This window comes from Mus caroli, chromosome 18, assembly GCF_900094665.2.
Source record: "Mus caroli chromosome 18, CAROLI_EIJ_v1.1, whole genome shotgun sequence".
Classification (NCBI taxonomy): domain Eukaryota; kingdom Metazoa; phylum Chordata; class Mammalia; order Rodentia; family Muridae; genus Mus; species Mus caroli.
The window spans coordinates 1,950,185-1,972,828 of NC_034587.1; the positions used below are offsets into that span (position 1 = coordinate 1,950,185).

Here is a 22,644-nt window from a genome sequence, read left to right on the forward strand (position 1 = left end):
TTGAACTGTGTTGACCTGGCCCAAGAGATTTCAAAGGAGAAGAATTTCAGAATGTGGCATAAAGACTGGTTTTGTGGTACTTTGGTGAAGAATGTGACTACTTTGTGCCCTTGTCTGAAAAGTCTGCCTAAGAATAAGGTGAAGAGACTTGGATTAATTGCATTGACAAAGGAAGCTTCAAAAAAGCCCACCAGAGACTTTGTTCTCTGGTTAAGTCTTATGAAGAGAAGTTTGAACAAACATAGCAAGCTTAGAACGGAAAAATAAAATATATGGTTTGAGTATAAAGTGGTACCAGGAAGTGAAATGGAGCAAAATCCTATGTTCTAGGAGATAACAGATTAAGGGAGTGGGACCTTGGGGCAACATCCTACCCAGCTAAATTTAGATCCAGGCATGGTGGTACACACCTTTAATCCCAGGAGACAAGCATGCTGATCTCTGCATTCAAGGTCAATCTTACAGAGCAAGATCCAGAACAGCCAATCTTAGGTAGTGAAGGAGTTGGAAAACAGAAACCTGGTGATAATGTAATAGAACAAGGGGGCCATGTCCAGCTCCTGCAAGCAACAGAACTCTGCAGTTTCAGCCATGTGGCTCTGGCTTTAGAGTGAATAATAATAGAAGGGACTACTTGGACAATCAATGCTGGTTAGCTGGAGCTAAGAAATTAGTGGTGATTAAGAAGAGACCAGCGTCACTGAGGGGAAATCTTCTGGGAAGTGTTTTCTGCGAGCACAAAGAAGCTGTGTTCCAGAGATAGTCAAGGTTGTACCTCGTGCTGCGGCTGGACTTGGTAATGTGTAAAAATCACCCAGGTGCTACTGGTTTTGACAGCATGAAGGTGTCATGAAGAACAGCTGAGGCTTGGCACTGTGAGAGGTCATGGAAGGCCACTGGAGAAGGTATAGCCTCAGCTGTAGTTGATGGCCCAGGACTGAAGGGGTCATGCAAAGGATTTGAGGCCTGGCATCACAAAGAGAGCCTATGAGAGGCTATTGGTGAAGCCTAGTTGGAGTGGAACACCCCAGTGTATTGGAGATGTCAGTACCATGGGATGATCAACAAGAACAGCAGCCATAGTGGAGTGGATCAACCTGAGCTTAGAGTGCTACAGAGGGCAGAGCTGGAGAAGTGATGCCAGTCATTACGAGGAGTCCAAAAGATCAAGTGGAAGCCCAGACACTGAAACAAGAAGCTGTAACATTGAAATTGCCTTGGAGACCTTTGCCAGAGCCATGGAATATATGCTGAGGAAAACTGCTAACAGGGAGTGGAACCAGCCCAGGAGAAAACAGTTTGTTGCAGTTAACAAAGATGAAAAAGGAGTGAAAATCTGAAGACCGCTTTGACATCAGCCATGGAGATACAGAGTCTGGAGTTTGCCCAGCTGGTTTCCTGTCTTTCTTTGGGGATTACAGTTAATTAGTTGGATGAATCTCAGAAGAGACCTTGGACTTTGGATTTTTAACATTGTTGAGACTGCTATAGACTATGAGGACTTTAAAAGTTCGACTAAATGCATTTTGCATTATGCTATGTTTAAGTATGGTCCTCCATAGACTCATGTGTTTGAACAAGTCTATGGGGGACACCATTTAGAGGTGGGTCTTTGTTGGAATAGGTGTGACCTGGTTGAAGTAGGTGTGTCACTGTGGGTGTGGGCATAAGATCCTCACCCTAGTTGCCTGGAAGTCAGTCTTCCACTAGCAGCCTTTGGATGAATATGTAGAACTCTCAGCTCTGCCTGTACCATGCCTGCCTGGATACTGTCATGCTCCCACCTTGATGATAATGGACTGAACCTCTGAAACTGTAAGCCAGCCCCAATTAAATGTTGTTTTTATAAGACTTGCCTTGGTCATGGTGTCTGCTCACAGCAGTGAAACCCTAACTAAGACTCTGCTCCAGCCTGCATGCTTGCCTATTGCTTCTACCTTGCTGTCATGGACTCTAACCCTCTGGAACCATAAGCCAAAGTAAACACTTTCTTGTATAAGTTGTCTTCATTATGATGTTTTACTACAACAGAAAATTGATAATATGAGACTTAAGATAGAGGAAGCAGCAAGTCTGGTTTAGCAGAAACCAACACAAAAATCAGAAGCACACAAGTATCATGTAATTTAAAAAAAATAGCCTGATGGATTTAAGAAGTTATTGATGTACCATTTCCCAAGAAAGAATTCATATATAAGAGAACAAGGTACTTTGAGAAATGTGAGAGTCACAAAATGGCATAGGTGTCAGTCACCTTTAATTTTGCTTTTAACTCAGTCTTGAGCTGGGGCTAAGACTTACATGAAGTAACTTGATTTAGCAAATGTCTTCTAACTTCTGAAACTTCCATACTGGATAATGCATGGCATCCATCTTTATCTGAAAGCAAATGTAATAGAAGTGTTAAAACGCAAAGAATTGATAGGTAGCTTACAGAAACTAATTAGATGATTGCACCTGAAAAGTAATAAAAATTATATGAAGTACTATAAAACTGCCATCCTTTATACTAGGCATCCAAAGAACCTAAAATAAAATATTCTCTTTCATTTATTTCACTTCACTTGGTTTTAAAAAGTATTTCAAAGGTACACAAGATCTGAACTCTAGTCACTATCCTGGTTAACATGGGAATACCACACTGACTATTAGTTCCTGTTTTCAAGAAACTCATAACCCTTCAAATGAGACAAGCAAGAAAAAAATCCCACTGAGGTAGGTCCATTAAATGTTACAAATAATACAAGACTTTCTGGGACTTTAGAGTTAATTACTATGAAAAAGTGTGGGAAGGCTCTTCACCCTGGGAAAATGATAGAGATGGACACTGGGAGGCTGATAGGATATTAACAGAGAATTTTGGTCTGAGATCATATTAAAAATTTAAATACTAAATTGTTTTTTAAGGAATGAGATACTAGATTCAGCTCATGAGGCTTCAATTTATACCTAAAGTAAGCCACAAAAGTTTTCAGCAGGAATCATTTAAGTTTATATTTTAAAAGCATGGGTATTGGACTAGAGAAAATTGCTCAGAAGGTAAGAAAATGTACTACATATGCATGTTTGCATCCCAGTACTCATGTAAGAAGCTGGACAAGTGCATATATGTGTTCCTATAACCTGGACTTATTGGCTGCTACAGATTCAATAAAAGAGCCTGTCTCAAAGGAACAAGGTGGAAAGTGATAACAGAACACGTGATGTCTTCCCCTTGCCTCAACACATATGCACACAGGCACTCACATAAAAACCCTACATTTACATGCATATGTAAATATGCACTATCTAAATGAATTTGATTATTTAAATAATGGAATACACATGAGATGCTTTGAGAGGAGTCCATAGGCAGGGAATCTCTTCTGATACTGCAATAGTCAAGATGAGAAGAAATTGGCACAATTGCAATAGAAGTAAACCATTAAAAAAAAAAAAAAACACTTTACTAAAGTGTGGGAAGCCACATGTGCCCTTGCAGAGTGGCGCTGGCTACCACTGGCCCATGATTAAGGGTAAACAACCAATGTGCATAAGAGGTTTTTGCCAAGTCACTGCCTGGCCCGACGCATATTAATGAGGTACTGGTAGCATAACCAATCAGGTATGGACACGTCACTCCTAGGCCTATATAAGCAGCACCATTTCTGGGCTCAGGGTCTTTCGCCTATGCAATCAATGCTCTCCCAATAAACGTGTGCAGAAGGATCCTATTGTGGCGTCGTTCTTGCTGGTGAGACGGGCGCTCACACTAAAGATGTCCTTCACAGTTTCCTTTCTGTCTGCACTGGTGGCCTGAACAGACCTTGGGCGCTAAGTCCACAGCCAGTCCCACAACACCCAGAAGAAGCTCCAACCCCAGACATTCTAACACACCCAGAACCACAGGATCACAGGAGCTTGGTCACACCAGGATCTCAGGGGTCCCAGAGGCAGCCTGACTCCCAGGAGCTCTGACATGCCCAGGATCTCAGGATCCCAGAATCACAGAGACAGCTGAATCTGAGGAGTTCTGCCACAACCAGGTCAGGTGCCAATCAGATATAGTGAGAGCAGGTAACACTAGACATAATCAGATGATGGGAGGCAAGCATAAGAGCATAAGCAACAGAAACCAAGGTTACTTGGCATCATCAGAACCCAGTCCTAGCAAGTCCTGTACCCCATCACACTGGAAAAGCAAGATTTGGATCTAAAATCACTTCTCATGACGGTGATAGAGGACTTTAAGAAGGATATAAATAACTCTCTTTAAGAAATACAGGAGAGGGCTGGTGAGATGGCTCAGCGGGTAAGAGCACTGACTGCTCTTCCAAAGGTCATGAGTTCAAATCCCAGCAACCACATGGTGGCTCACAACCACCCATAATGAGATCTTACTCCCTCTTCTGGTGTGTTTGAAGACAGCTACAGTGTACTTATTTATAATAATAAATAAACCTTTAAAAAAAAAAAAGAAATACAGGAGAACATAGGTAAACAGCTAGAAACCCTTCAAAAGGAAACACAAAAATCCCTGAAAGAATTACAGGAAAACACAAACAACAGGCAAAGGAAATGAACAAAAACCATCCAAGATCTAAAAATTGAACTAGAAACAAAGAAATCACAGGCTACTATAAAGGGAGATAATCCTGGAGTTAGAAAACCTAGGAAAGAGATCAGGAGTCATAGATGCAAGCATCACCAACAGAATACAAGAGCTAGAAGAGAGAATCTCAGGTGCAGAAAATTACATAGAAAGCATTGACACAACAGTCAAAGAAAATTCAAAACGAAAAAATCTCCTAACCGAAAACATCCAGGAAATCCAGGACACAATGAGAAGACAAAACCTAAGGATAATAGGTATATAGAAGAGAGTGAAGATACCCAACTTGAATGGCCAGTAAATATCTTCAACAAAATTATAGAAGAAAACTTCCCTAAAGAAAGAGATGACCATAAACATACAAGAAGCCTACAGAGCTCCAAATAGACTGGACCAGAAAAGAAATTCCTCCCATGACAAAAAAATCAACACTAAATGCACTAAGCAAAGAAAGAATATTAAAAGCTGTCTTAGTCAGGGTTTCTATTCCTGCACAAACATCATGATCAAGATGCAAGTTGGGGAGGAAAGGGTTTATTCACCTTACACTTCCATATTGCTGTTCATCACCAAAGGAAGTCAGGACTGGAACTCAAGCAGATCAGGAAGCAAGAGCTGATGCAGAGGCCATGGAGGGATGTTCCTTACTGGCTTGCTTCCCCTGGCTTACTCAGCCTGCTCTCTTAAAGAACTAAGACTACCAGCCCAGAGATGGTATCAACAGCAAGGGGCCATCGCCCCCTTGATCCCTAATTGAGAAAATGCCTTACAGCTGAATCTCATGAAGGCTTTTTCTCAACTGAAGCTCCTTTCTCTGTGATAACTCCAGCTGTGTCAAGTTGACACAAAACCAGCTAGTATAAATGCAATCAGGGAAAAAGGTCAAGTAACATATAAAGGCAGACCTATCACAATTACACCAGACTTCTCACCAGAGACTATGAAAGCCAGAAAATTCTGGGCAGATGATATACAGATCCTAACAGAACACAAATGCCAGCCCAGGCTATTATACCCACTAAAACTCTCAATTACCATAGATGGAGAAACCAAGATATTCCATGACAAAACCAAATTTACATAATATCTTTCCATATATCCATCCCTACAAAGGATAACTGATGGAAAACACCAATACAAGGAGGGAAAGTACACCCTAGTAAAAGCAAGAAAATAATCTTTCAAGAAACCTAAGATAGTCACACAAACATAATTCCACCTCTAACAACAAAAATAACAGGAAGCAACAATCACTTTTCCTTAGTATCTCTTAACATCAATAGACTCAATTTTCCAAAAGATATAGACTAACATACTGGATATGTAAACAGGACCCAGAATATTGCTGCATACAGGAAATGCATCTCAGTGACAAAGACTGACACTACCTCAGAGTAAAAGACTGGAAAACAATTTTCCAAGAAAATGGTCCCAAGAAACAAGCTGGAGTAGCCATTCTAATATCGAATAAAGTCAACATTAACCAAGAGTCATAAAAAAAGATAAGGAAGGACACTTCATATTGGTCAAAGGAAAAACCTACCAAGATGAACTCTCAATTTTGAACATCTAGTCTCCAAATGCAAGGGCACCCACATTCATAACAGAATCTTTACTAAAGCTCAAAGCACACATCATATCCCATACAATAATAGTGGGTGACTTCAGCGCCCCACTCTCAGCTGAGCATGGAAACTGACACTAAACAGAGGGACAGTAAAACTAACAGAAGTTATGAACCACATGGATCTAATAGATATTTACAGAACACTTTATCATCAAGCAAAAGATTATATGCCTTCTTCTCTGCATCCTATGGTACCTTCTCCAAAACTGACCATATAATTGGTCACAAAACAGGCCTCAGCAGATACAAGAAAACTGAAGTAATCTCATGCACTCTATCAGATCACCACGGACTAAGGCTGGCCTTAAATACCAAGAAAAAAACAGAAAGCACATATACACATGGAAGCTGAACAACACTCTACTCAATGATACTTGGTCAAGGAAGAAATAAAGAAAGAAATTAAAGGCTTTTTAGAATTTAATGAAAATGAAGACACATCATACCAAAACTTATGGGATACAATGCAAGCAGTTGTAAGAGAAAAACTCATAGCTCCAAGTGCTTTCAAAAAGAAACCGAAGAGAGCATGTCAAGCACTAGCAGCTTGACAGTACACCTCATAGCTTTAGAACAAAATGAAGCAAATACACCGAAGGGGAGTATACAGCACGAAATAATCAAACTCAGGGCTGAAATCAACCAAATAGAAACAAAAAGAACTATACAAAGGATCAAAAAACAGTAGCTGGTTCTTTGAGAAAAATCAACAAGATAGATAAATCTAACTAACCAGAGGGCACTGAGACAGTATCCAAATTAATAAAATCAGAAATGAAAATGGAGACATAACAATGAAATATATATCTTAAAATAATTATTCTGTTTGTTGACTATTAACAGTTGAAAATATTAAAATTATGTTCTACAAACATCAAAAAAAAAAAAAGCTGTCTTTCAGAATTGGAACTAGATTAGTTACCCCATCAATACCCCAGACACACAAATGGAACTACCACCAACTTTGTTACACAGTGACAAACACAGGTAATTTGGACTGTAATAGACTTTCTTTCTAACCTGAGCCATTAACTATAACCTTAAAGAAGCTGTTCTAGAACTTCAGATCAACAGACATCCACAATCAGACACTTGAAAGGTCAACTTCAGAATGGTCTCTGTGACTGCTCTCACTGCTCTGAGTTAGTGTTTGTTCATCTTATAAATAGTTTATTATCTGAGGATGAGATTCCACAAGGAAAGAAAGGCAAAAGAATGAGGTGCCCTGCCCTGTCTCCTCATCATGGAAGAAAGCAGTCTGAGATGAACTCAATGGTCACTTGTAATCTTAGAAGAAAATTTCACGAAGGCAATGAAAGAAAAGAGCATCCATGAATGGGATATTTAGAAGAAAGATGTAGAATTACTAAACCATATCATGTGTATTTATAATTGTCACTTAAAATATTTTCTTAGGACAGATACAAAATAAAAACTTATTAAGCTATATTTTAAAATTATTTCTAGTTATATAACACCAAGTGGTCAGTCCTGAAAACATACTGAGCAGGTTATATTTAGAAATATATTTGTATATATGCATGTATGTATATGCATATATATATATGCAGGTAACAACAATTAATTTAAAAGAGGCTATGAGAACATATATGGTATGCACTCACTGATAAATGGATAAGACCCATCCACCTTCAATCTGGGTGATACTTTCTGCTAGCAGCCTATATAAAGAATATGGTAGAAGGAAGCTTGGTCTCTTTGCCTGCTTGCTCTTGCTAGTAGGTCCATTCCTTCACTGGGATTAGAGCCTACTTCTTTGGAATTATCAGATATACAGAAGCTCAGCTGAGACATGCAGATTCCTGGACTAAACAACTACTGGATTTTTGGACCTTCCATTGGTAGATATCTATTGTTGGGCTAGATAGACCAGAGCCTGTAAGCCATTTTAATAAATCCTGTGTGTGTGTGTGTGTGTGTGTGTGTGTGTGGTGTACACTCTGTAATTTCTGCTCAATTAAAGAACCCTAATACTAACCTATAGCACAACTGATTCCAGTTAAACTCAGTGAGTCACAAAACAAAACAATATGAATGGCAGAAAGGTACTTGAAGAGAGAGGTGAAAGACTTATGAGGATTTAGAGAAGCTGGGGATGACAGTAATCATAATATACTATATGCATATATAAATTTTGTCAAAGTACAAATTTAGTAAGTTATATAAGACCAAACAAACAAAAATCCCCAAATGATCTGACAGTGACCAGCATTAAGATATTCCCTTAGGAATAGCTGTAGATTTATCTCTCCTGTGGTCCACCCTGAAGGAGTGCCTGCTGGATTCCAACCACCGTAATAGGTGGGAAGACAGACACAGTAAGACACAACTCCCATACCCTCTGATGAACATCCAAGCAGCAAAGAGCACAGCATATTGACAGCAGCCACAAAGTTGCATGTAGAGGATACAATGGTACCATAGCATGAGATAGGAACTTCATTAGATTTCCTTTACTGCATATGACAAAATGATTTCTAAAACAGTCCTTTATAAATCTTAGCATTTTGTAAACAAAGTGACTTTACAGATGACAGAGTGGGCTAATATTTATGAAAGTTTTAAGTAAAACTTTTCTTGTTTTTTGTTCCTAAGATTACAAAAGGAGTTTATACTAAAGGAAAAACATAGAAACAGACATACTAATATTAAAAAGAACAAAACCCACCAACCCACCAACTAACCAACCAACCAAACAAAAAAAACCTATCTTCTACTACCTCAACCTGCCACTCTGTCCCCCTGGAGATAACTTTTAACATGCTTGGTTAACTGCTTATTCTTGAGAGCAATATGGCATCAGACTTTAATGACATTATGTGTATATGCATACATGTGCAGTGTGTGCATATATACAGTGTGTGTGAGAGACTTCAAATCCAACACTACAGGAGATTTTAATACGAATTTTTAAAGAAGAAAGGAAAGAAATTAGAAGGGTAGAGTAGGTGTGTCCAAGCTCAAATACAGGAAATACTGGGCTATAACAAATACAAATGTACACTGTGATTACTCTCAAATTCCCTAAAATTAGCTAACAAACCCTTTAATTGTGGAATACCAAGTAATATCTTGAAAAGACTCCAGATTTTTACAAAACAGTGTGGGTGGTTCACATCTCACTGGGAGCAACACATGCAGTTGAACAATAGGGATATCCAGATGTAAGCAAAGGCCATGTAGCCTCACTGCTTGCAGCCAACCTAGAAACCAAAGCTGTAGATTGTCCAAGTATGTCTTCAGTGTGAGAGTCCAGTGTGGTTTCTGTGCTGCTTTTCCTGTGGCCAAGTAACAAAAACATCCATCTGCAAAGTCTGATGCTAAAATTAAATACACTGGGCATCAAGGGTTTCAAGAGAAAATAAAAAAAAACAACAACAACCTAAATTTGTTTTACAAAATCAAAAAATAGGACTAAATATTTTGTGAGATTAATATAATAATTGCTTCATGAAAGAACCTTTCAGATGTGAAAAAATTCCTTGGAAATTATATTTAATGACTTCAGCTACACATATATGCAAAAATAGTGAATTTGGAAATACTTTTTTTCCTCTTCAAATTCAAACCAAGACTTCACTCAGCTGTATGCAGTTGATCGTACTAGTGAGGTTAGATGTGCCTTTCTGTACTCATAAATATTAACTCTTCAATATTTCTTCCTAGTTTTCTGCTGAAATGTTTGACTAGGAAGGAGACAGTGAACTGAACCAATCCTATGGGTAGCTAAAGGAGCTGTTGTATGTCCTGGACAGAGGCTTCTCTGCAATCTATTGGAAGGGAACAAAAAGTATGTAGCCGAGCGGAGAAAAGTCTCCACTGGACAGTGGAGCAGGGAGTAACTACCCCCTGCATATAAATGACCTCCCACTTCTTTAAATCCAGACCACAACTGTTTGTTTCATGTCCTATTCCCACTTCCTCTACAAATCTTTCACCACTCTCTAATCTCAGCTCAAATGACTTCCCCTAGCCTCAGCCTCTCACTTTGCACATAATCAGACCTAATTTACTTTAGGTTGGTTACCTTTGGACTGGATCAGTTACTGAAAGATCTAAGGAACCTTTGGAACCAACATTGGGAGGCACAATGCTCACATTAGCATCCAGCCAATACCTGCTGATTTACTGGTATTGCTATTCAATGTTTTCCGTAAAAACAGTTAGTCCTTGGGAGGAATTTATGCTTTCTATTGTGAAAATGGTGAATTTTCTCATAGCCTGGGCAATGTTTACAGGTTGTATGTGAAGTAACTTATTTTCTGTGACAGAGCAATATCTCGACTAGGCAAGTAAGATACAGACCACCTAACAATTTGGGATACAGAATGTTGGGATGGAATTAACTGTTTCATGGAAAAAGGATTCTGACTAGTATCTACCAGTTGATGCTAACAGAAATGGTGAGGGCAACAGATTAAGAAACATACATAAGCATACACTTATGGATCAAGAATCTACAAATGGCAATTTATAGTGCCATTCAAAAGAAGTTTTTACTCATATTCATTATGTAAGAGGCATCATATTACACCAAAGAACTAAAGACAAATGAGAAACACTAAGCATCCTTATTGATTCACTGAAGATGCAAACACAGTAAATCTAAAAACTCAGCTAGCCTCCTCCACATAAAACTGCACCACTGTGAGTAAGGGACATTACAAACAGTTCATCACATTGTACGTAGCTGGCTTTGCCAGGGTAACAACAAACTGGCATCATCCTACAAACTCCTTTGCCTTAACTTCTGTCCTCAATTCCTCAGTTTCCAGAATGCTGAAAGAGAATGAAGACCTGCTATAAGCAGTGAGAGCCAGTAAGACAAGAAAGCTATGTCCTAGTCACAGAATGGTCACAGGTGCTTGCTGTCTTGTGGACACATTTAGACTTCATGGCATTACAATTCTTCTAAAGTAAAAGATAGAAAGGCAAAGATAGAAAACATGTTGACCATAATAACACATGTATTTTAAAATAAGATTTCAAAATAGGCTGCAATATACTTTTAAACTAGAGAAAAAAAATAGGAAGTACATAGTATTCTGAACTGTCAAAAAAATTAGAAGAGTTGCCACTTTGAATCTGATATAACTTCAGATGACTGAGTGAATAACTGGCTAAAAGTATGATGGGAAGTCCAAATGTGCTCCCTCAGAATTGAAACCCATTTTTCTAGAGTGGTTTTAAGAAGAAGAATCTGAAATCTAAAACACAACATCATTAGATCAGGATCAGCAGAACAAAATCCGTCCAGAGTTAATTTGACAACAAACACAGTTGTCAGGTACTAGTTTTACCTTCACCACTCCTACATCTGACAGAGGGCTAACATCCAATACATACAGAGAACTCAACAAGTCAGACTCCAGAGCCAAATAACCCTATTAAAAATGGGGTACAGAGCTAAACAAAATTTTCAACTGAGGACACTGGAATGTCCGGGAAGCACCTAAAGGAATGTTCAACATCCTTAGTCATGAGGGAAATACAAATCAAAACAATCCTGAGATTCTACCTCACACCAATCAGAATGGCTAAGATCAAAAACTCAGGTGACAGCAGATGCTGGTGAGGATGTGGAGAAAGAGGAACACCTCCATTGTTGCTTGGATTGCAAGCTTGTACAACCACTCTGGAAATCAGTCTGGCAGCTCCTCAGAAAATTGGACATAGTACTACCTGAGGACCCAGCTATACCACTCCTGAGCATATACCCAGAAGATGCTCCAACATGTAATAAGAACACATGCTCCGCTCTGTTCATAGCAGCCTTATTTATAATAGCTAGGGGTCCCTCAACAGAGGAATGGATACAGAAATTGTACATTTACACAATGGAATACTACTCAGCTATTGAAAACAATAACTTCATGAAACTTGCAGTCAATGGATGGAACTTGAAAATATCATCCTGAGTGAGGTAACCCAATCACAAAAGAACACACATGGTATACACTCACTGATAAGTAGATGTTAGCTCAGAATACCCAACAGTTGATTTGTCAGTGGTAGAAGTGTAAACTGCAGTTCAAGATATCCAAGATACAATTCACAGACCACATAAAGCTCAAAAAGAAGACCAAAGTATGGATGCTTCAGTCTTTCTTAGATGGGAGAACAACATACTCAAGGGAGGAAATATGGAGACAAAGTACGGAGCAGAGACTGAAGGAAAGGCCATCCAGAGACTGTCCCACGTGGGGATCCATCCCATATACAGTCACCAAAGCAGGATGCTTTTGTGGATGCTGGGAAGTGCTTGCTGATGGAAGCCTGATATGGCTGTCTCAGGCTCTGCCAAAGCCTGACAAATACAGAGGCAGATGCTCAGATGCTTGCAGCCAACTACTGGACTGAGCAAGGGGTCCCTAATGGAGGAGTTGGAGAAAGGACTGAAGGAGCTGAGGGGGTTTGCAGCCCCATGGGGCAGGGGGCAACAGTGTCAACTGGCCAGAACACCCAGAGCTCCTGGGGACTGGACCACCAACCAAAGGGTACACATGCAGAGACCCACAGCTCTGGCGGCATAAGTAGCATTTTTGGAGGAGTGGCCCTTGGGCCTAAGGGGTTCAATGCTCCAGTGTAGGGAAATGCCAGGGCGGGAAGGCAGGAGTGGGTAGGTCGGTGGAGGAGCAACCTTATAGAGGCCGGGAAAGGGGCGATGGGAAGGGGGTTTCTGGAGAGGAGACCTGCAAAGGGGGTAACATTTGAAATGTAAATAAAGAAAATATCCAATAAAAGAAGAAAAGTGAGTATGTTACTATTCTGTTGTTTAAATCACAGGATTCCTTCTGGGACTGTAAAGCAGAGAGCATGGCCTGTCTCACAGAGAAAGCATTTGCTACTCTTCAAACAGGAGGTTGTTCGCCTACACAATCACCTGGGACAAACTTGGCCAGTGCAAGCAGGCCAGAAGGTTAAAGGAGCCTGGGAACGTTTAACATTGTGAAGGAATTACAGCTTAGGAAGATCAGAGGGAGCTGCACAGGAAATGTGAACAGTAACCCTTTCATATCTTTGAGCCTCTTCCTACCGCCTGTGATAAATGGAGTCCTACTGCCTGAACATACACAAGCCAGGAGCAGAGCACACAGGAAAGAGAAGGCATTTTATCCATATACATCAGAGCGGAGCATAAATCTACAATGACTTGACATGATGCTGTTCTAGAAAACAGACATTGGCCTTTAATCCTAACTGCCACATATGTACAGTATCACTGCCTTTATCCAAGAGAAATGAGAAGAGTGGGTGGGGAGGGAGGATCGGAGAGTTGGCAGGCTCTTCACAAGTGGAGTAACATGGAACCTGAAAGCTGACCAACAAATAGGTTTCCTCCCTGGCTGACAGTTAAACATCTTGCTCCCAGTAAGTCTTTGGGGAAAGCATTCTTTCCATAATAAATAATATGCTAGCAAATCAGACATTTTTATTCCATCCTTTCTATACTCTTATGTAAAAGTTTCTTCAATGTTCTATGCCAGCTTGACAGTTCAGCTGATTATAAACGGTTTTAAAGAGTAGTTTAACTAAAAAAGTTTAAACATTCTATATAATTTGATAAAGAAGATGTGGCCCAGCAGGTCATGGCCCAACAGGTTGTAGATAGCTCACTGGCATCTCTTTTCAGTGTACCTGCTCTTGGCAAAGAGGAAGTGCTCAGTTTACAGGAACAGGTGCAACAAAATGATATCAATTGAGCAAAATATGCACAAACACACATTCTTCAGATAGTAGGGACAAAAAATAGGAAAAAAAAAGGCTATTTCCAAATTAATATCCTTAAATACCAAATGGAACTCCTCAGACCCTCTGAAAGAAGATGGCACTTTTATCACTGGTTTAACTTTAGGATAGATGATATGCTATGAAAAGCAGGCAAACCAAACCTAAAAGTGAATAAGGACATGCCAAAGCAAACCACCAAGAAGTGTCACAACAACTAGCCAGAAGAGTAAGCGTAAAATCAAAAGAGTTTTTCCATAGCAAAGTGCCTCCTGCAAGGCCCACAAAGGTTTTTCTTATATCCATACTTTTCCAAACAATGGCACAATGAGATTCAAAGTAGCAAGTGAGCCATGGGCTTCTTGGGGGTTTTAAATAACTGCCAGTTTCTTTTTTTTTTTTTTTTTGTTTTTTAATATTTTTATTACATATTTTCCTCAATTACATTTCGCCAGTTTCTTTAGTACCAGCTCTCAGACATGTAATGTCAAGAGCACAGCCAAGCCAAGGGGGCTCGTCTTTTCCCAGGGTGCTGATCCTTACTTAGAATATGGACCCTGAGCTGCACACATGCAACCCAGGAAAGCTCCATCTGCAGTGGGAACAGGCCTGTTCTCCAGATGTTGGCACTCACCACCACTTTAGGGCATGTGCTGATCTATTATCACAAAATCCACCTGCCATTCTTGACTATTACTAGAGATTTTAAAACAAGTTAATAATTATAACAAAAAAACAAAACAAAACAAAACAAACCAAGACAACTGGACTTTTCCAGTGTTCTATCACAACAGATTTACTGACACATTTCAATAAACAGTACTGTTTTCTTGTTTTTGTTTTTATCTTGAAGAGTAAACATCAAGAGGCTGTTCAGTGGGACTTAGATACTTTCTCCTCCTCCTGTTGAGTGTTACTGTGGATGGTCCTAACCATCAGCCAGGAGAAACTCTGATATGTAACTGATATCTGGAATTTGTTAAAAGAAACAACTATGCTTCTTTTTCCACTATGAAGATAACAGAACCATACAGTAAGTTTCCTGAGTAGCAAAGCATGAAAACAAGCAGGTCCAGTCCTCTCATGGGACTGAGGCACTTCAGAAGGCCTTGACAAGTTGGTAAATGGGTGGACAAGAATGCCACCAGCTACTGGCTCTGTTGCACAGATTTTAGTAATGATTCGTGTAATCTCATGGTCACTCATGAAATGAATATTGCTATCACATGGTTAACACAGTTTAACAAGGCTTTCTCAAAGTCTGTTGTTGGTTAAACAGCAGAGGGAAGTTCGACATTTCTGACAACTAGCCCAATCACTAAAAGTTCTTTTCATGGAATGTTGAACTATCCTCAACCAAACTATCCCAAACCAGTTACACAGAAGCACTTTCCTCCTTTGCCAATCAAACATCACTCCCTCCCAACAGTTCCTTTAACCATTCAGAGTTCCCATCGAAGACCCTCCTCAAACCAATGCAACTAAGGCCCACAACAAAAGGTACCTTTCAGAAGCAAACTTCCTTCACATTGGCCTTATACTCCCTACAACTGCTTCCAAACTAAGGATATAATCACAGGCACAGGCTTCTCAACTGAGGAAATGTCCAGGGTTGTACTCTTCCCTAGATAGAACAAGGCATGCTGCCTCCTCATTACTGAATCCCAGCCTTCCTATTCCAGCCTCTCTAGTCCATCATACACTGGATTCCATGGGCCTGACAAAGGCCATAGTACACAAGGAACAAGAAGCTCTCTTCTTAACAACTTCTAAAAGATGTTCTTTCAAACAACAACAAACCTAAATGTTTAGTCTTAAGGTGCAAAGCTTCAGGCATTACTATGGCAAGGTAATGGAAGTTGAAAGTGGAATTTTACCACATCTCAAGGTTTTTATGCAGACTATGAAAAATGCTAAATTTACTGCCCTAGTACATAGGGACCTCATAATAGATGTCAAATGCTACTAGTGATATCAAGAGTAGGAAAATCAAAACAGAACAAATGGTCATATTAAAATAAAGCATCAATTGATGTAGTCTGGGCTCCTATAACCATTTATGGAAAAGCAAAATTGCTGTTCCATGGATGTGTGTGTGTGTGTGTGTGTGTGTGCATGTGCATGCGCATGCATGCATGCATGCATACAAATATTTATATGATTTGGAAGAATAAATGGCAAAGTGATCTCTGAGAAGATGGAAGGGTCAAGGTCAAAGAAAACTTTGGTCTCATCTAGAATGCTTTAAAAAACATATCTTGCTAAAAGAAGTATCTTATAACCTGTTGATTTCATTATTAGTCTCAGTTTTACAATTTAAAAAGTATATTTATAGTTGATGGACCTCAGTTTCTAAAATGCCACTGTCTTTTTGAGTAGTGCCATTCACAGTTGCACACAATGCTCTCAGAAATCTTTTTAATGGCCTCATGAATGCTGTATTAACAATATCCAATTATAACAAAAGGCCCATCCCCACAATTTTATGATGTTTAAAATCCACTGAACACATCTGATCAAGGAAGAGGGACGGTTTCAAAGCCCAGGAAAACATGAATCAACATCTATATAAAAAGATTCCTTTTTCCCTTTAAGTTGTGTACATGTTTACATTTAATAAGCCATACACAGAAAGTCAAATCTTTGATTCTTCATAAAAAGGCTAAAGGATATCTGCTTAAAACCATCCTAACAATTTCAATGTCTTGAAAATTGCTATAATGAAAACCCTCTTCTAGGCTCTTGCTAACCTCTCAGCTTGGCTGGATCATATTGGTATTGAAGAGGATTTTTAAAATTCTAACTCTCCTAGTTCCAGGCTATAACTGACTTTTTCATCCCATTCCCTTTTCCTTCAGATGATCTAGATTTGGGCTCATAAAGTAGGGACAAAACAGGTCACCAAAGCATACTCCCTAAGAGCAGCCAGTAGTGGGCCTCCTAGGACTCAGACATGGACATAAGCCACATGCTCTGCCAGATAGGCCTAGCCCTAAACCAATCAATTTACATATCCAATGTATAAATTAAAGCCTTCTAATACAAAAAAGATACTAACATTTCACCAGAAAATGGCTAGAAAAACCAGCCTTTGCCTTGGACAGGAAGACATTGGGCTAGAAAGGAAATTCACACACACACACACACACAAGAAGAATGTGGACATGAGAAGTTAGATTCGCTAATCTTTTTAGGTGTGTTTAAAATGCAAGAAGAGCCTTTTTGTGGATTAGTGAAAAATGAAGTTGCTCATAAGGTATCATCCTTTATTTCAAATAATAAATTCTGGATATAATTTGTAGGCAGCACATGGCACCTCAATCATCATGAACATCATCTTTGCCTTCAGTTTTATTTCTTGAAAGTGGACAGCACAAGTGTCAACAATCTCTTCTCCCAGATGCTAAACTATGAACCTGATGAATATCAAGTAGCTCCCTCAAAAAAATCATCAAACTCTGGTTCCTCCAGCAGTTGACTTCTTCCATTCTATCAGGCTGAGTCCTAATGTCTTGCAGAATCAGAGGATATAGGTGCTTGAGGCTTGGGTTCTAAGAACACAGCAAAGCTATCTGCATCATTCATTCTGTTTACTCATCCTGTTCTACCTATCAACTCACCTCTGCCTGGAGAGCACCCTGTAGTCCCACCAGATTCCATAGTGCCTAACCCAGAGTAAATGCTACACAAACCTAAATGACACATACCAGACATTTACCTGCCGGACTCGGACTCACTCAAAGACACTCTTAGCATAGTCCCTCAAATGCAAATAGACCTTAAAAGCAAACCATATGTACCTATTAATCTAAGTTCATATTTTACTTGACTTTTTTTTGCATTTATTCCTGGCATACTTTGTTTATTAAGACAAGACAGCTCCTGAAAACTTCCCACAAATGCTCCTGAAAGACAAGAAAATAAAATGATTCCAGCTATTTTTGTTCTCAATGTGATGACCAAATCTGTATAGCCTTTTTTTTCTGTGCTGCCCTGGACAGGCTTTCGTGATAGCTCTTCCTTCATGATATAGCCAGAGCAAAGACTTTCTTTGAAGAAAAGAATCATCCTGTGACTGTGGGGCTTTCATTCGCCCAGCAATGTGTCAGCTCCTTAACTACTGTGATATTTTTTATCACTTGAAAGCTCTGCCAAGCCTATTCCTGACCACAATCAGTTAAATTCTGAAGAAATCAGTGCAGAGAGGACCCTTTCACTGCTTCTGTGAAATGCTCTCAGGTGTACAGTCCTTACCAGCACTAAGGAGCTTACCAGAAAAGAAAACTGTCCCAGTGTCCTCCATCCTAATATACATCCCAGTGGAAAAAACAAGCATCCTTTCTCATCTGTTCATGGAAGGATGACCTGTTAACACTCCTATGAGTCATTCTCTTATTAGACCATTCGCAGGTGTTATGATGGGGAAGATCAGCTGCAGGAGGCTTGCTTAGCTAGTATTATGTTAGAGCATAACTAGAAGACTCACATGTTCCTTCTTGTAATTGTCCTTATTTAAAAGAAGAAATGAGTTCTTCCTCCTGACTTCATAGAATCTTAGGCAACTTTTTCACTTACTAGATCTAATTGGAGTCCCAGGGAAAAAAAAAAGAATGATTTGCAAGGGTCTCAGGAGAAAAGTGAACAAAGCCAGGTCGATCTCCTCCATGGCCATGGCTTTACAAATGCCACACCAAACTGAGTTTCTTGCTACCAGCCTTGCCCTGACCAGGCATTCTGGTGAGACTGTTCCTTCTTACATTTTGGTGGTCCAGTCACACAATTATATGCTACAAAAGATGATTAATATACGCCTCATATGTGGAAATAATTTAATGATGTTACCATTAGTAACTGCTAACATACTTCATCTTTTCCCACCCACTCCAAGACAAGAGCCCTTCCTCCCCTAAATGATTTCCCAACTGTTCTGAAAAATCTAAGAAAGCATGTTTAAACCTGTGACACACAGAGAAAGCAAAGTTGTTCACTTGCTGAAGTTACAGGACTGAGATCAGAGAACATCAAATATTCAAAGCAGTAAGGTCAGTTCCACTGAGCAAACATCAGTCAAAGTCCCAATGCTGCGCATAGTACTGTCTCCTAGAGTCACTGGCAGGAACACCCCAGAGAACAAGACCACAGGCTTACCTAGTAACTGGTTCTGCTTCTCATACAGTCCACACCTATCACTCCAACAAACCCAAACACATACTGACCTTCTTCCTTGCTATAGAGATAGCAAATACAAAATTTTAATTTTAATTATCTTTCTACTTACTTCCCTAGTCTGATGTTGAAAGAAGTGGTATGAAGGTAGACAACAAAAAGGAAAACAGTGATCTTTTGAAAGGAACAGATCAAGAAAATACTGAGGAACTGCCAGACTGATTTCCTGAGTGGTTGCACCAGCTTGCAATCCCAACAGCAACAGAGGAGTGTTCCTCTTTCTCCATATCCTCACCAGCATCTGCTGTCACCTAAATTTTTGATCTTAGCCATTCTGACAGGTGTGAGGTGGAATCTCGGGTTGTTTTGATTTGCATTTCCCTGATGATTAAGGATGTTGAACATTTTTTTTCAGGTGATTCTCAGCCATTCGATATTCCTTAGTTGAGAATTCTTTGTTTAGCTCTGTACCCCATTTTTACTGGGGTTATTTGATTTTCTGGAGTCCAGCTTCTTGAGTTCTTTGTATATATTGGATTTTAGTCCCCTATCAGATTTAGGATTGGTAAAGATCCTTTCCCAATCCATTGGTGGCCTTTTTGTCTTATTGACAATGTCTTTTCTTTGCAATTTTAGGAGGTCCCATTTGTCAATTCTCGATCTTACAGCACAAGCCATTGGTGTTCTGTTCAGGAAATTTTCCCCTGTGCCCATATCTTTGAGGCTCTTCCCCACTTTCTCCTCTATAAGTTTCAGTGTCTCTGGTTTTATGTGGAGTTCTTTCATCCACTTACACTTGAGCTTTGTACAAGGAGATAAGAATGGATCAATTCACATTCTTCTACATGATAATCGCCAGTTGAGTCAGCACCATTTGTTGAAAATGCTGTCTTTTTTCCACTGGATGGTTTTAGCTCCTTTGTCAAAGACCAAGTGACCATAGGTGAATGGGTTCATTTCTGGGTCTTAAATTCTATCCCATTGATCTACCTGTCTGTCACTATACCAGTACCACGCAGTTTTTATCATAACTGCTCTGTAGTACAGCTTGAGGTTAGGCATGGTGATTCCATCAGAGATTCTTCTATTGTTGAGAATAGTTTTGCTATCCTAGGGTTTTTGTTATTCCAAATGAATTTGCAAATTACCCTTTCAAACTCTGTTAAGAATTGAGTTGGAATTTTGATGGGAATTGCATCGAATCTGTAGATTGCTTTCAGCAACATGACCATTTTTACTGTATTAATCCTGTCAATTCATGAGCATGTGGGATGTGATGGTTTGTATATCCTTGGACCAGGAAGTGGCACCATCTGGAGGTGTGGCCTTGTTGGAATAGGTGTGACCTGGTTGGAATGGGTGTGTCACTGTGGGTGTGGGCATAAGATCCACACCCTAGTTGCCTGGAAGTCAGTCTTCCAGTAGCAGCCTTTGGATGAAGATGTAGAATTCTCAGCTGTGCCTGCACTATGCCTACCTAAATGCTGCCATGCACCACCTTGATGATAATGGACTGAAACTCTGAAACTGTAAGCTAGCCCCAATTAAATGTTCTTTTTATAAGACTTGCCTTGGTCATGGTGTCTGTTCACAGCAGTAAAACCCTAAGACAGAAGTTGGTACCAAGAGTGGGGTATTGCTGTGATAGGCCTGACCATGCTTCTATTTGAAAGAATGTGGATTTGGGGAATTTGGATTTGGAAAGCAGTGGAATGCTTTTTGTGGAATGCTTTAAATGGGGCTTAATGGNTCATCCTAGTAGGAATATGGAAGACTTTGTTGTTGGGAGTAATTTGAACTGTGTTGACCTGGCCCAAGAGATTTCAAAGGAGAAGAATTTCTGAGTGTGGCATAAAGACTGTTTTTGTGGTATTTTGGTGAAGAATGTGGCTACTTTGTGCCCTTGTCTGAAAAGTCTGCCTAAGAATAAGGTGAAGAGACTCAGATTAATTGCATTGACAAAGGAAGTTTCAAGAAAGCCCACCAGAGACTTTGTTCTCTGGTTAAGTCTTATGAAGAGAAGTCTGAACAAGCCTAGCAAGCTTAGAAAGAAAAAATATAAAATATATGGCTCGAGTATTAAAGGGGTACCAGGAAGTGAAATAGAGGAAAATCCTGTGTTCTGGGAGATAACAGATTAAGGGAGTGGGACCTTGGGGCAAGATCCTACCCAGCTAAATTTAGATCCAGACATGGTGGTACACACCTTTAATCCCAGGAGACAAGCATGCTGATCTCTGCATTCAAGGTCAATCTACAGAGCAAGACCCACGATAGCCAATCTTAGGTAGTGAAGGATTTGGAAACAGAAAGCCAGTGACAATATAGTAGTACAAGCGAGTCATGTTCTAATTCCTGCAAGCAGCAGAACTCGGCAGCTTCAGCCATGTGGCTCTGGCTCTAGAATTAAGAATGGAAGGAACTATTGGGACAATTGATGCTGGTTAGCTGGAGCTAAGAAATTAGCAGTGATTATGAAGAGACCAGCATCACTGAGGTGAAATCTGGGAAGTGTTTTCTGGGAGCACAAAGAACTTGTGTTCCAGACATAGCCAAGGTTGTACCTTGTGCTGCAGCTGGACTTGGTAATGTGTAAAAATCACCTAGGTGGTACTGGTTTTGAAGACATGAAGGGGTCATGAAGAACAGCTGAGGCTTGACACTGTGAGAGGTCATGGAAGGCCACTGGAGAAAGTATAACCTCAGCTATAGTTGATGCCCCAGGACTGAAGGGGTCATGCAAAGGATTTGAGGCATGGCACCATGAAGAGGGCCTATGAGAGGCTATTGGTGAAGCCTAGTTGGAGTGGAATACCCCAGTGTATTGGAGATGTCAGTACCATGGGATGATCACCAAGAACAGCAGCCATAATGGAGTGGATCAACCTGAGCTTAGAGTGCTACAGAGGGCAGAGCTGGAGAAGTGATGCCAGCCCTTAGGAGGAGTCCAAAAGATCAAGTGGAAGCCCAGACACTGAAAGAAGAAGCTGTAACATTGAAATTTCCTTGGAGACTCAAGATGTTAAAGATGCCAGAGCCATGGGATACATGCTGAGGAAAGCTGCTAACAGGGAGTGGAACCAGCCCAGGAAAAGCAGTTTGTAGCAGTCAACAAAGATGAAAAAGGAGTGGAGATCTGAAGACTGCTTTGACATCAGCCACGGAGATGCAGAGTTTGGAGTTTGCCCAGCTGGTTTCCTGCCTTGCTTTGGGGATTACAGTTAATTAGTTGGATGAATCTCAGAATAGACCTTGAACTTTGGACTTTTAACATTGTTGAGACTGCTATAGACTATGAGGACTTTGAAAGTTGGAATAAATGCATTTTGCATTATGCTCGGTTTAAGTATGACCCCCATAGACTCATGTTTTTGAATAAGTCTATGGGGATAAAGGAGTGGAATGTGATGGTTTGTATATCCTTGGACCAGGGAGTGGCACCATCTGGAGGTGTGGCCTTGTTGGAATAGGTGTGACCTGGTTGGAATGGGTGTGTCACTGTGGGTGTGGG

At 40.0% G+C, this 22,644-nt stretch overlaps 1 protein-coding gene across 5 annotated transcripts in view; it reads right to left on the minus strand.

The window, feature by feature from the left end:
• The window catches only part of Znf438 (zinc finger protein 438), a 116,321-nt gene that overhangs the window by 70,374 nt on the left and 23,303 nt on the right, over positions 1-22,644 (minus strand). For all 5 annotated transcript variants that reach the window (XM_021151117.2, XM_021151116.2, XM_021151113.2 and 2 more), the window contains exon 2: positions 2,302-2,379. In XM_021151117.2, coding sequence (XP_021006776.1) covers positions 2,302-2,303 — 2 coding nt within the window. In that variant the 5' untranslated portion in view covers positions 2,304-2,379. The remainder of the gene's footprint in view (positions 1-2,301; positions 2,380-22,644) is intronic.